The 15,027-nt window shown below is 43.9% G+C and overlaps 1 protein-coding gene across 9 annotated transcripts in view; it reads left to right on the forward strand.

Moving 5' to 3' along the window:
• Positions 1–15,027, forward strand: part of CAST (calpastatin) — a 132,790-nt gene that overhangs the window by 108,105 nt on the left and 9,658 nt on the right. For 7 of the 9 annotated variants that reach the window (XM_061424445.1, XM_061424447.1, XM_061424450.1 and 4 more), the window contains 8 exons: positions 3,633–3,734; positions 4,208–4,291; positions 6,912–6,962; positions 7,136–7,207; positions 8,446–8,544; positions 10,114–10,221; positions 13,039–13,131; positions 14,706–14,753. In XM_061424445.1, coding sequence (XP_061280429.1) covers positions 3,633–3,734; positions 4,208–4,291; positions 6,912–6,962; positions 7,136–7,207; positions 8,446–8,544; positions 10,114–10,221; positions 13,039–13,131; positions 14,706–14,753 — 657 coding nt within the window. The remainder of the gene's footprint in view (positions 1–3,632; positions 3,735–4,207; positions 4,292–6,911; positions 6,963–7,135; positions 7,208–8,445; positions 8,545–10,113; positions 10,222–13,038; positions 13,132–14,705; positions 14,754–15,027) is intronic. The other 2 variants (XM_061424446.1, XM_061424444.1) reach the window with 1 other exon arrangement.

Consider the following 15,027-nt stretch of genomic DNA (forward strand, 5'->3'; position numbering starts at 1 on the left):
TTCATAGTGATGCTATGGCCCACTTGACTTCACATTCCAGGATGTCTGGCTCTAGGTGGGTGATCACACCATCATGATTATCTGGGTCATGCAGATCTTTTTTGTACAGTTCTGTGTATACATAGAATTCTGTGAATACACAGAAGAACACAGAAGAACCTTTATCATCATGACTCCTTTTTTCTCCCAACTGAATGGCGACAGATGGACTCACTTCCTTTCCCTTTCTTCTTTTTGTGTCTCTGACTTTTTGACTTTTGTATGAAGTGTGATATTTAACTGGTTGAATCTGTGTTCTTCTGTTTTCATTAGCAAGTAGATTCTGACTCAGAGGATACCAGCTGATGGAACTATGTTTCCTTACTATAGACTTAGTGAATCTACAGGCTAAATAACTATCTTCTAGATTATTTGCAGTATCTTCTCATTAAATTTTCATGAGGACACTGTGAAATCTGTTCTGATCATGTCTCTCTTATTAATGAGGAAAATGAACTTTGAATGGACCTTGAGCAATTCACTTCACCCTTCAGAATCTCAGCTAGATTTAAAATAGGGTCCTGCACTCAGTCCCCCTCAAGCCTAGTGTGGATATGGGCCAGGTCTGACACTCACAGCTCAGTTGGATCATTCTCTTGTGGAAAAAGGAAAGTGGGTGAAGAAACTCCTCTCCTGGTGGAACTTGGAAAGGCTTGCATGTGGAGGACAGGATCCTGCTGAGAAGTGGGAACAGCACTGTTTCCTGGGGAGACCAGTGAGCCCAGGTCAGGCCAGCACAGAGGTGTGGAGCCCTTGGGATACTGGGGTCTGTGCATTTAGTTGTTTGAGAGAAGAGGGCCTTGGGGAAGGTGTGGGACGTGTGTCCTGGGTACCCTGAGTGGGTGCTTCCTGCCAGGGAATCCTGGATGCCATCGGCAAATCCCGTCACAGCCTTCCTCCTGCCTTGGACAGGACGTGACATCCTTTTTTGGCGTGGGAGATTCTCAGGGTACCCTCCAAAAACTATGAGGTTGTGGGAGTCAAGCCACAGGCCAGAGTGGTAAAGAACAGAAGTGGGAGAGAGAATCTTGGCGGAGACTGTGCAGGGAGTAGGCACAGAGTCAGTGACTGGAGTCAAAAAGACAGTAGCCAACATTCCAGTGCAGAACTCTCGTACCTAAACATGGCCACTACCTGTCGTCCTGAGTGTGACTGCCAGGGCTTAAGAGCAAGTTAGCTCCTTTCCAACTTTACCTTGACTGTAGAGACTCAAGGATTGGAGAGCAGGAAAAAAAAAAAGAGCCATTCTCTTACCCCCTCTCCTGGGCCTCTACTCCACCAACTCTGGTTACCACGGTTGCGGAGTTTCTCACCACTGAGGTCAGTTGGCATTTCTGGGGTTGTGACGCCCACGGGAGCCAGAAACAATAGGCGCAGAATGTGATAAAGGTCAGAGAACTCCAGAGAGGCTGGAGGATGAACGAGCAAAAGCAGACAGTAAGCCAGGAGGGCGGGGATGAGTGTCTGCTGTCTGCATTCTTGTGGTAGAAAAAGAAAGTTTCCGGAGATTTGAGTTCTAGTTCTGAACTTGACAATGGAGATAGAAGCTTTTGTCCGTAGTCCTGTTTCTAGATCCATTAGTTATTAAGACTGCTGCTTCTCCTAGCTCTTCTAATGCTGTTTCACTTATTTCTTGAATCAGAGGACACAGAATAAGGCAGCGTTGGTTTCCAAAGATTCTGCAGCAGAGACTAGAAAACAAAAGTGTGAGCAAGTGACTGGGATCAGGTAGCAATGAGATTGTTTGGCTAAGACTTGGGGACCCCAGCAACTCTTGGTTACAATCCCAAGCAGGTTGAAGACATCAGGGGTGTTTGTTGTCCCTGGGGGGGAAAAAAAATCTATGGAGTTTCCAACCACTCAGTTCAGTCCAATTGCTCAGTCGTGTCCAATTCTTTGTGACCCCATGGACTACAGCACTCCAGGCCTCCCTGTCCATCACCAACTCCCAGAGTTCACTCAAATTCATGTCCATTGAGTCAGTGGTGCCATCCAGCCATCTCATCCTCTGTCTTCCCCTTCTCCTTCTGCTTTCAATCCTTCCCAGCATCAGGGTCTTTTCCAGTGAGTCAGTTCTTCGCATCAGGTAGCCAAAGTATTGGAGTTTCAGCTTCAGCATCAATCCTTTTCCAATGAATAATCTAACCACTAGATGGTGATAAATCCCTTCCCACTTAACTGCCCTTTATTCCCTGGTGATCTTTTGTGGTGCAGCTTAGCAGCAGAACAAGTTTTCTTACTTAGGAGGGTAGCTAAGCTATAGAAAACAGAAAGACGCTTTTACTCCAATATGTACTCCATGTGAGGTAATATATCTTTTACGATAAGAATAATCTTTGAGACTGTTTAATTCAGGAGCCTTTACTTTGGATCAAGACCAACTGTGGGAAATTCATCAATTCTGCAACCCACACAGTAGAAACAATAGTTTAGTCAATGGTACTTATCCTTGATATGCATGATGTGTTCAGTTTTATATTCTTCATTAAAAATAAGCCTGACCAGCACCTGCTAAATTGATTTAAGTGCTGCTCACGTATGGATCGTGACCTATGGTTTGAAAAAAGCCAGCTCAAGGCAATGGCACCCCACTCCAGTACTCTTGCCTGGAGAATCCCATGGACAGAGGAGCCTGGTAGGCTGCAGTCCATGGGGTCGCTAAGAGTCGGACACAACTGAGCGACTTTACTTTCACTTTTCACTTTCATGCATTGGAGAAGGAAATGGCAACCCACTCCAGTGTTCTTGCCTGGAGAATCCCAGGGACAGGGGAGCCTGGTGGGCTGCCGTCTATGGGGTCGCACAGAGTTGGACACGACTGAAGCAACTTAGCAGCAGTAGCAGTCCTATCTTTTAGCCCAAACATAATTTATTCTTTATTTTCCCTTTATGCCATTTACATTCTGTGTTCATCCAGTTTTGTTTTGTTTTTTTTTAATAACACTGTGTCTGGTGTTATTACTGTATCTTAGGGAGCATGTTTCATTTTCATCAGCTGGACCACAGGCAGACTGATCTCACTGTATCACTCAGGTTAGTAGGTCACACAGACTGTCATCTGAACTGGCGTGAGTCCACTCTGACCAGTAGAAGCCACACAGAGAACGCAGGCTTCTGTGCCTACAGGCTCAGCCAGAGTCATCGCCTCCAGGGCAGGTCTGGCTGTTTCAATGGGAAAAACGTCCTCTCAAGGGCTTTTCTGGGCCTCTTTCCTGTGCCATCTCTAGGACAGTTGCCTGAAGATCATGTCTTTTTCTTCTTTCCTGGCTTTCGGCTTCTCCGTGGTCCTCCCCATTCAGTGAACTGCCTTATTCCTGAACCAGAGTGCTGGTTAGATCTTATAAGCTTCTCAGTGCCAGCTCACAAACTGCACACTCTTAATGTTTAATGTAAGAAGCTTGCCCTCATTTTTAACACGTCAGGTTTTTTAAACCTAGATTCTAATTCCGTAGATTTTCCAAATTATTAAAAGATGACCTGTGCTTCTTATCTAGGCCTGAAAGAAGGATGTGCTCATCTGAGTTGTTCGTTGTAGTCTCTTTTAAAAGGCATGGTTAACCATCTACTTAGTATACCCGCTGCTGTGCTTTCAGAAGGGCATGGTGCCAGATGATGCTGTCGAAGCCTTGGCTGGAAGCCTGGGCAAAAAGGAAGCAGATCCAGAAGACGGAAAGCCTGTGGAGGATAAAGTCAAGGTAATGGCAGCTCAGAAACTTCTAGAAAGGAGCTATCATTGGTCACCCCAACTCCCCAAATAAATCAGTTTAAAAAAAAAAATTCCTGCAGCACATGGCCGGCTGGACCCCTCTGTTACTATGCATGTCCTGCTTAATAAGTGAAGCAGAGCGAGTGCCAGTGTTTAGGTGTGGCAGTGGGTGGCCGGCGTGCAGAGATCGGGCTTCTGAGTCTCACGTTGTCCACCCGGTTTCCATTGCCAAGGACCAAGGCGGGAAGTGGTACTGCCTGCCGCTCCTCACAGCTGCCCCTTAACCCGGCAGGCTGAAAACAGTGGTCTCTGAGCCTGCTAACCCAGGAGGATACAGCGTCAAAGATACAGTTGCTGTGGGAACCTCACAGTGGAGTCACTGACCTCGGATTTAGTCACTCAGGCATCCACTTTATCAGAGAACGAGGTACTAACACTGAAAACGGTTTAATTTTTATTCAGGAGAAAGCCAAAGAAGAGGATCGTGAGAAACTTGGTGAAAAAGAAGAAACGATTCCTCCTGATTACAGATTAGAAGAAGCCAAGGTAAACAGGCCGGGATCTTTTTTCTAACTTATTTTCATTCATATTGAATTTCATATACATAAAGAAGGGACATGGAACAGACCTGGGATATAAAAGTCATGTTTCTTAGTATTTCAAACATCAAGTAGTATTACTTAACTCACATCCTGTTAGCACACCCACTGTAAAGCTAAAATATTTGTCAGTGGCCTGTCACTCCTTCCTTAGGGGAAAGAAGTCTAAGATTTTCTTGTCTGATATGTGGTTTGTTACAATACCAGAAATAAACAAAACTCAAGAAATCTTTATATGGATAGATAGGAAAACCAAAGGAAAGTAAAGTCGCTCAGTCGTGTCCGACTCTTTGTGACCCCATGGACTGTAGCCTACCAGGCTCCTCCGTCCATGGGATTTCCCAGGCAAGAATACTGAAGTGGGCTGCCATTTCCTTCTCCAGGGGATCTTCCCAACCCAGGGATTGAACCCAGGTCTTCCGCATTGCAGGCAGACGCTTGACCGTCTGAGAACCAATTACTTCCTAAAGAAGGATTTACAAAACTTAGATAAAGTTGAAAAACAGCCCATTTGACATTGTATTATAGTGAGCAATATGGCCTTCCTTGGTGGCTCAGATGGTAAAGAATCTGCCTGCAATGCAGGAGACCCAGGTTCAATTCCTGGGTCGGGAAGACCCCCTGGAGGAGGAATGGCATCCCACTCCAGTATTCCTGCCTGGAGAATTCCCATGGACAGAGGAGCCTGGCAGGCTACAGTCTATAGGGTTGCAAAGAGTCAGACATGACTGAGCAACTCAATATAGCCAGTGATAAATTGACCCATTTCCTTTATTTTGAGTATACAGATTGTACAGAAAAAGTGATATGGGAGAGACCACTACTTAAGAGAATATTCTACCAGACTTCATGAATAATGCAGGAAAATCAAATTGATACTCTTTGTATTCATCGATTTGCACTAGTCCATTTATGTGGCAAAGATAGGAACTATACTGAGCGCTCTCCCTGATCGAAAGTTTATTATGCTGGGTCCCTTTAGTCTGCTTCCTTTCTGCACTTCACAATTCAGTCGAAACCATGGCATTTCTATTTGTTTGGGCTTGTATGTTTATAAGGTTCTTAGACCACGTGGCCCGTAAGTAGCTGTCACATTCGATAAAGCTGGTCAAGTGCCTGTAACTCTCTTTAGAGTAGGAGGTTGGAGGTTGGTTACTTTCTCTCTCCCTTTGCTGGATTTTCATCGTAACTTCTAAGAACGTGGCCAGTTAGCTTTCCTGACCACTTTATTCTGTGGTTGTCTCATCCTCAACTATGGATCTCACCCATTATGAATTACCTATGGCTTCATAACATGTCCAGGTGCTGCTTGATTTCGGGGTTAAATCTTGTGTTGTTCTTCAACTGCTCCCATCAGGCCTCCTCAGGAGAGTCAGCTCCCCAAGGTAGACTGCAGGTGTCCCCTTCCAAACTTGGGATGATCTCAGTGTGAGTGTGGAACAAGTGTGCCCCCTGTCCCCACTCCTGTGTGCCCCTTGGGAGATTTGCTGCCTTGGCAGCTAAGGGGTGGCAGAGAGCGCACCCTGGGCTCTATTCCCCTCCTAACTGGACAGTGATTAGAAGGTCCATGAGGACGCAGAGGACGTGGAAATGGGGGAAAGCACTTTGAGAAAAGGGAAGCTGGTGATACTCTTGACCTCTGCATCTCCTCGAATGTTAAAGCAAACGAAAACCACCTTGATCAGTGTATCAGGGGAACTGTGCAGTTGACCCTGGAGTGACACGGGTTTGAATTGCCTGGGTGCACTTCTGTTGGGACTTTTTTCACTAGTAAACACTACAGCATCTCACCTTCTGTGGTTGACTGAATCCACAGATACAGAATTGAGGATACTGAGGGCCAGGTGTAAATTACACATGGATTTTTTCAGCTGCTTGGGATGTCCGTGCCCTAACCTCTGCAGTTATCCAAGGGTTAACTGTGTGTACAAACAGAGAATCTTGTGCTTACACATTTTTGCATGTGTAGATAAATGGGATTTTACCATTTATTTATAAATCACCTTTTACTAAAGAGCCCCAAATGCTTTATTGATTTTGTCCCATTACTCAGAAGTGGCACTTAGGGTCATTTGAAGGTTGGCATCATCTGAACTGTAAGTTTTGAGCGTCATACCCCTAGGGTGAATTTTCCCAGTGCTTGGTATAGGTGCTTGGCACAGAGTCGGTGCACAGTGGTTGGATGCACTGCCTCTAAAGTTACCCGGCTTTTCCCAGGCAACTCGTGCAAAGCGCCCTCCCCAGGCCAGCGAGGGTCTCATCCCCGTGTTCCCTCTGTGTCCTGTGCACGCTGTGCCACACACCACAGTAGCCGTTGTCCGTGGGCTTCTGGAGTTGGCAAGCCCCATTAGCAGCCCCCATGCCTAGGGGATGTCTGTCAGCTGTTCCTTGACATGAGCTCATGAGAGCCTATTTCCTGGTGAGAGAATCTGTTTCCTGGAATGAGGAATCGACTTCATAATGTACATCATCAGCTATAACCTATCAACCTTTGATGCTGTTTACAGAGTGCACACTTAGAATACATGTGAAATGACTCAATGCCATGTTTTTCTCCACCTGCACAGGATAAAGACGGAAAACCACTGCTTCCAAAAGAGGTCAAGGAACCGCTCCCAGTAAGCAAGCCAGTTTTTCTCTGAGTGTATCTTTCTCCTTTAGTCCTGATGGTTAATTTAGGAAGGGCAGAGCTTTCTGTGTAATGAGCTGATCAGCATATATGCAGTGACAGTACTTTGGAGAGGAGACTGACGAGGTAGCGTTTGCTGACACGTCTCCTGGTTCTTTGCAGCCCTTGAGTGAAGACGTCCTCCTCGATGCTCTGTCCAAGGACTTCACTGTCCCCTCAGACACATCATCGCCTGTAAGTCTCCTGAGAGTCCTGGTTTTAGTGCCTCACTTTTTAGGGTAGCAGAAATAAGTGGAAACCTGTGACTTAGAATCCGACATGAGAGATGAGGAAACAGTCATGAAATTAGCGGCCCTCAACCCATTGTGGCCATTAAAGATGTATTCCATCAGGAAATATGGTCCAGCACACTGGATGTTTTCAACAGTGTAACTAATAGAGCCAGTGGCCATGCACTCGGTCAAGTATATGCATGGAAAGAGAATTTAAAACTGAGCTGTCCAATATATTTGAAAAATAAATGCATAAAAATATGGAAAAAACTGAAAAGCATTTTATTTTTAGGGAAGATTAACCCAACTAAGTGCCAGGATTTATTATACAGTAATGTTAAAAAGTAAAGTTCTGATTCAGTAAGTGAAGCCAAAAGCCAATGGGAAAATAACCCATCAATGACAGATTTAGTATATCTTTAAAGTGAGAAACGTCATTATTTCAGAAAGATTCTAAAATAATATACTACTTAACATTAAGAAAAAAATGATACAACTGAAACCTCATCCTGTATGCCAAATATTAAAGCAATAGTAGCACTTATTCTGGAGAAGGCAATGGCAGCCCACTCCAGTGTTCTTGCCTGGAGAATCCCCGGGACAGGAGAGCCTGGTGGGCCGCCGTCTATGGGGTCGCACAGTCAGACACGACTGAAGCGACTTAGCAGCAGCAGCAGCAGCACTTATACAGAATTAAAAATAGGATAAGTATCTAATTTAGGCAAGCAAGGCTATTGGAGACAGGCATACCCATTCACTGCTTTTAGCAGCATGATTTTCTAGCAGCTTTTAAAGAGAAAGTTATTTGGTGCAATATAGCTAGCACCATACAGAGAGAGAGCCACTTCTAAAATTTACTCAGAGCAACTCATTACAAAGAGCAAAGCTAAAACACTTCCATCAGCCTAAATGTGCAACAAGAAATGTATAAGCCATAAGACTCTTAAATAATTAGCTTATTGAATATTTAGGATAATAAGCAGGAAGAGAAAATAGGAAAGTGTATAAAATAATGCTTGGAGTAGAAAGTAGAATAAAATGGCTCTTAAGCTGCTGTGTTGCTGTGCTTCCATTCGGATCAAGAGAACAACCATCATAAAGCTGTCCCGAGGGTTTTATTTAAGTAATGGCATTGTGGGCATAATTTGCTACAACATATTACGGGTCAAATCTTTTTTCGTGATTGTTTTCTTACAAAAGCAATTTGAAGATGCTAAACTTTCAGCTGTCGTCTCTGAAGTGGTTTCCCAAACCCCAGCTCCAACCACCCAGGCAGCCGGTCCACCCCCCAGCACTGCGGTAAGCAGCATGGCTTATAAGTACTTGGTTTTTGAGCAGCAACTAGAGGGTCAACAAAATTATTACCACAGTCACCTTCTGTTTCAGAAGAGGTAAGACTGGCAAGATAGGGAGATGACAGAGATTATCTAAAATGATTAAATAAAACAATTCCTGTGAAAGTATTTTACATACACTGAAGGAGCTTAATATATTGTTGCTTTATTAGAATTGAAGTGCAATAATGCATATTGTGTATATATTCAGATTTTTTAAATTGTTTCGCTTTCTTGACAATGTTTCCTTCCTTTATATTTTTTCTGATACATGCTGTAAGTACTACTCATTATTTAACCTCAAGTTTACTTTAAGAATTGTTCAGTGTTTGAGCTTCTCTCTGCCCACCAAATCACAGATTCCTGGTAGAAAAGCATTGTTTTCCTCCCAGTCATACCAGTAAAAACTTGTCATTTTCATGCTAGTAATGGAAAAACCTCAGTGTCAATATCGTTTTAATTATTTACACGTTCTGAGGCAAGACTGTGGGACCAAAGCTTTTCCTGACTTCCTTGATGAATTTTCTTTACGATACCAAATTATACATGATGCAGGAGACCACGGCACATCAAAAGATAAAGAGATTGCCCTAAACCAAACCCCCAGCTCCTTGGGCTGAGATAGAAGTGCTTCATGAGCTAGTTGGAGACGAAGTAGCTTGAGTGAAGTCAGCTAGGCTCCCTTGCCTTTTAATGTAGCATCAAAGCTTGCTTCCTGCTGCACTCTGAGATTCTGAGTGAATTTTCCTCCTGTTGGGTCAGTCGTGGGATCATCTGAAAATATCCAGAGGCACAATGACAAAGCCCAGATCTGGCTGTGGGCGGCGCCACCATTCGCTGCTATAATCCTGGGTGCTCATGAAGCAGTTAAAACCAGTAAAATGCCCTCTCTCCATGTGTCTGTGTGTATGTCTGCACACACACCCACAGTGACAAAAGTCCCTGTGCAACAGAAGGAAGACTCATTAATAACCAGGCTGCCGTTTACACTTCAGTTCTTAATACTCGGATTTTAGGAGTCCCTAGAATAGTGATCGAGGCTGTTAAGAAACATCCACAATCAAAAAACCTTTTTGGCCTTCCACAGTATGTTTTAGAATGATCCCTTTCCCATCACTTCCTCCGTCAGAGTTTTTAGTTTTTGTTAATACTTTATTTGAAGCTGTCATTAAAACTAGGTATAAAGCTTTATTTACAACAATACACTTGGGAATCAGAGAGTAAACTTAGTGATTTTGTGGGGAACATAATGTTACATGTATTGAAGGCATCATAAGACTTCTAGAAATCGGGCCAAGAACCCCATCTTTTTAGGAAGGACCTATTTTCTAGGAAGAAAAATGCATCTAGGGGTGGGGAGGGTAGCCAGGTGCAGAGAGGTGCTGAGTGAAGCGAGGGACAAAGACCCGGCGTCTCTGCCACCTGCCCCCTCCCTGGGGAAAACCCACGAGCTTACGGAAGTCTCAGAGGCACTGTTGGGGCTGCAGGTGACCTAAGGTGGCTAACCAGTGACTAATTCAGATTTACTTTTTAGCAGCGTGACAACAAAGAACTTGACGATGCCCTAGATCAACTTTCTGACAGTCTCGGGCAAAGACAGCCTGATCCAGATGAGAATAAACCCGTAGAGGATAAAGTCAAGGTACAAGAAAAAAGTCATTTAAATTGAAAGTTTTTATAGCCCTCTTTTTTTTGGGGGGAGGGGGGTGTTAGTTCTAAAAGCTCTTGTAGGTCTTCATAGACCCGTTCAACTTCAGCTTCTTCAGCGTTACTAGTTGGGGCATAGGCTCACCGTGATATTGAATGTTTTGCCTTGGAAACAAACAGAGATCATTCTGTCGTTTTTGAGATTGCATCCAAGTACTGCATTTCGGACTCTTTTGTTGACCATGATGGCTACTCCATTTCTTCTGAGGGATTCCTGCCCACAGTAGTAGATATAATGGTCATCTGAGTTAAATTCACACATTCCAGTCCATTTTAGTTTGCTGATTCCTAGAATGTCGATGTTCACTCTTGGCATCTCCTGTTTGACCACTTCCAATTTGCCCTAACATTCCAGTTCCTATGCAATATTGCTCTTTACAGCATAGGACTTTGCCTCTATCACCAGTCACATCTACAACTGGGTATTGTTTTTGCTTTGGCTCTGTCCCTTCATTCTTTCTGGAGTTATTTCTCCACTGATCTCCAGTAGCATATTGGGCACCTACCAACCTGAGGAGTTCCTCTTTCAGTATCCTTTCATTTTGCCTTTTCATACTGTTCATGGGGTTTCAAGGCAAGAATACTGAAGTGGTTTGCCATTCCCTTCTCCAGTCAGTTTTCATTTCAATCCCAAAGAAAGGAAATGCCAAAGAATGCTCAAACTACCGCACAATTGCACTAATATCACACGCTAGTAAAGTAATGCTCAAAATTCTCCAAGCCAGGCTTCAGCAATATGTGAACTGTGAACTTCCAGATGTTCAAGCTGGTTTTAGGAAAGGCAGAGGAACCAGAGATCAAATTGCCAACATCTGCTGGATCATGGAAAAAGCAAGAGAGTTCCAGAAAAACATCGATTTCTGTTTTATTGACTATGCCAAAGCCTTTGTGTGGATCACAATAAACTGTGGAAAATTCTTCAAGAGATGGGAATACCAGACCACCTGACCTACCTCTTGAGAAACCTATATGCAGGTCAGGAAGCAACAGAACTGGACATGGAACAACAGACTTGTTCCAAGTAGGAAAAGGAGTACGTCAAGGCTGTATAATGTCACTCTGTTTATTTAACTTATGTGCAGAGTACATCATGAGAAATGCTGGGCTGGATGAAGCACAAGTTGGAATCAAGATTGCTGGGAGAAATATCAATAACCTCAGATATGCAGATGACACCACCCTTACGGCAGAGAAGGCGATGGCACCCTACTCCAGTACTCTTGCCTGGAGGGTCCCATGGATGGAGGAGCCTGGTGGCCTGCAGTCCATGGGGTCGCAAAGAGTCAGACACGACTGAGTGACTTCACTTTCACTTCTTACTTTCATGCATTGGAGAAGGAAATGGCAACCCACTCCAGTGTTCTTGCCTGGAGAATCCCAGGGACAGGAGGAGCCTGGTGGGCTGCTGTCTATGGGGTTGCACAGAGTCAGACACAACTGAAGTGACTTAGCAGCAGCAGCAGCCACCCGTATGGCAGAAAGTGAAGAGGAACTAAAAAGCCTCTTGGTGAAAGTGAAAGAGGAGAGTGAAAAAGTTGGCTGAAATCTCAACATTCAGAAAACGAAGATCATGGCATCCGGTCCCATCACTTCATGGGAAATAGATGGGGACACAGTGGAAACTGTCAGACTTTATTTTTGGGGGCTCCAAAATCACTGCAGATGGTGATTGCAGCCATGAAATTAAAATACGCTTACTTTTTGGAAGGAAAATTATGACCAACCTAGATAGCATATTAAAAAGCAGAGATATTACTTTGACAACAAAGGTCTGTCTAGTCAAGGCTATGGTTTTTCCAGTGGTCATGTATGGATGTGAGAGTTGGACTGTGAAGAAAGCTGAGCGCCGAAGAATTGACACTTTTGAACTATCATGCTGGAGAAGACTCTTGAGAGTCCCTTGCAAGGAGATCCAACCAGTCCATCCTAAAGGAGACCAGTCCTTGGTGTTCATTGGAAGGATTGATGCTGAGGCTGAAACTCCAATACTTTGGCCACCTCATGTGAAGAGTTGACTCATTGGAAAAGACCCTGATGCTGGGAGGGATTGGGGACAGGAGGAGAAGGGGATGACAGAGGATGAGATGGCTGGATGGCATCACTGACGATGCACATGAGTTTGGGTGAACTCCGGGAGTTGGTGATGGACAGCGAGGCCTGGCGTGCTGCGGTTCATGGGGTCACAAAGAGTCAGACACGACTGAGCGACTGAACTGAACTGAACTGATAGCCCTGACTTGCCTGGAGTCGGTCTTCCCTGGTGGCTCAGCTGGTAAAGAATCCACCTGCAATGCAGGAAACCTGGGTTTGATCCCTGCGTTGGAAAGATCCCCTGGAGGAGGGAATGTTAACCCAGTATTCTTACCTGGATAATTCGTCATTGACTTGATGGACATGAGTTTGAGTAAACACCAGAAGTTGGTAATGGACAGGGAAGCCTGGCATGCTGCAGTCCATGGGGTCGCAAAGAGTTGGACACGACTGAGTGACTGAGAATAATTACTTAAAAGCTTATTTCAGTTTAAAATACAAGTAGAAAATTCATAGGTGTGGAATGACAAACAGAAGCACTGGGTTTGCTTTTTTTCCATCAACTGGAAATCTGTTGACATTGTTGCTCTAAGTTACTTATAAAACTTAGAGGGACTATGTTTTGCCTCAGAAATATCCAATAAATGCTGAATGCTGCATTTTCGAATGTGCTAGATGAAGGTAGAACAGAATAGTAATTCTGTATGTTCAATGTTTACAGGAAAAAGCCAAAGCTGAACACAGAGACAAGCTGGGAGAAAGAGATGACACCATCCCACCTAAATACCAACATCTTTTGGATGACAACAAGGAGGTAAATGAAGGTGGTGTCCAGGTTGGATCTATACTCCAAAGCTTTTGAGATTCAAACCTCACTTGAACAGAACACTGTAACAATAGCATAAAAATGTAACATGACTGACACATTTAATCTGTCCCCACTGAGCAGGCTGTCTAGAATTCTGTTTAATATTTATTTGAGCCAGTATCCTTGCATGTTTACTGTGCTGGGCAATGTGGCGTAGAGAGAATTGAAGAATGTTCCATCACTCGCTGATGCTTAACAGTGATTCCGAGGCAGGTACACAGATGAATTCTCTGCAAGAAAAGGCTGTAATAACAATGAATGATATTTGTAATCTTACCTGACACAGAGTCTCTCTGTTGAAGCAGAACAGAAAAAGAGCTAGGATGGAAATAATTCATGGGGCAAATACGATCCAAGGCCTGCTGTCTCTCTTTCTTCCCCAACACCACCACCACCGGTGCTGTTGAGAGCGAAGACCGGCAAAACCATATTCCCAATCGAAAGCTCTGTTGCTCTATCTCAGTACAGCAACAGTATCGTCAAGAAGTTTATCTGTCTTTGTGTCTCTCCTGGTCAGCCTGCTGTGTTCCCTGCCCCTTCCTGTTTGGCTTCTAGATATTAAATAACCCTTTCCAGATCTGCTCATCAGATAAAAACAAGGAAGTCCAAATGACAGTTTCTGTCTCTGCACTGATGATTTGTGAAGGGTTTGACTGTATAGAATACTATCAGCTTCACTGTCTTCTGTTACAGAAATCAGTTCCCCTCGCTTGCATTCAGCAGTCATGACAGCGCTTGTACACCCTGCTAGAATGCCCCTGCTCTGATGGTCCCATCTGACCCTGTTGTGTTCTTTGGGAAATGTGTTCATTAGTGTCCTGGCCTTTGCCGATGGGAAAAATCCCTGATGAGTTGTCCTTGGAATCCTCACTGAAAAAAAATCACCTACAGACCATTTCAGTGCCTCAAATCCTTTTGAAGTGTAATAAGCTGTAGTGGATACGTATATAGTAAAACAGCAAATAAGACATAAAAACACAAGTTACCTTTTGTGATGTTTTAACTAGAGTTAAGCAGTGACAGAGTTGCTAAAATAGTATTTCTTTCACTTCCAGGAACAGATTCATCCTTGCGTTTTCCCCAAGGCTATTGAAATAGTTATGAGATAGTCATTAAGCAAAGCTGGTGAAGAGATAATACGGACCCAGGTTTATCAGTTATGCAAAGTATACAGTTGTCCCTTGGTATCTAGGGGGGGTTAGTTCCAAGACCCCCAGAGACCAAAATCTGAGGGTACTTTAGATCATCTCTGCATTACTCAGAATACCTAATACAGTGCAAGTGCTACATAAGTAGTTGCTAGCATGTGGCAAATTCAAGATTTGCTTTTTGGAAATTCCTAGAATTCTGTATCCCCAAATAGTTTCAATCTGCTGGTTGGTTGAATCTGCCAATGCAGAAGCCACAGATGCAGGGGGATGACTGAACTCCACTGGATAAAGATCATGTAAATACTGACTTACACCTGAGTAAAACCTTTACAACAATTTGTTTAACCAACGGTCTGCTTTGTTTCTAAGGGCACACCCGGGAAGCCAAAGGCATCAGAGAAGCCCAAGGCATCAGAGGTAAATATCATAGCTGTGTATTTCCAGAAACAATTTTTTTAACCTCTAGCTGCAGCTTTCACATTTCAGAAATCTAAAATTCAGTGAATGCCTACCTTGTGCTTGGTCTGATGTCAAAGCATGTATATTAGTATATTATTTCTGTCTTCCCAAGAGCCACTCAACATAGGCAGTTCCATTTTCCAGATTAGAACATCATAGCTCAGAGAATACTCAGCACCTTGTATAACAGAGTGGAAGAAAATGGAGCTGTCAAGATTTTCCTGTTTTAAGA

The sequence above is a fragment of the Bos javanicus genome, chromosome 7, assembly GCF_032452875.1.
Source record: "Bos javanicus breed banteng chromosome 7, ARS-OSU_banteng_1.0, whole genome shotgun sequence".
Lineage (NCBI taxonomy): Eukaryota > Metazoa > Chordata > Mammalia > Artiodactyla > Bovidae > Bos > Bos javanicus.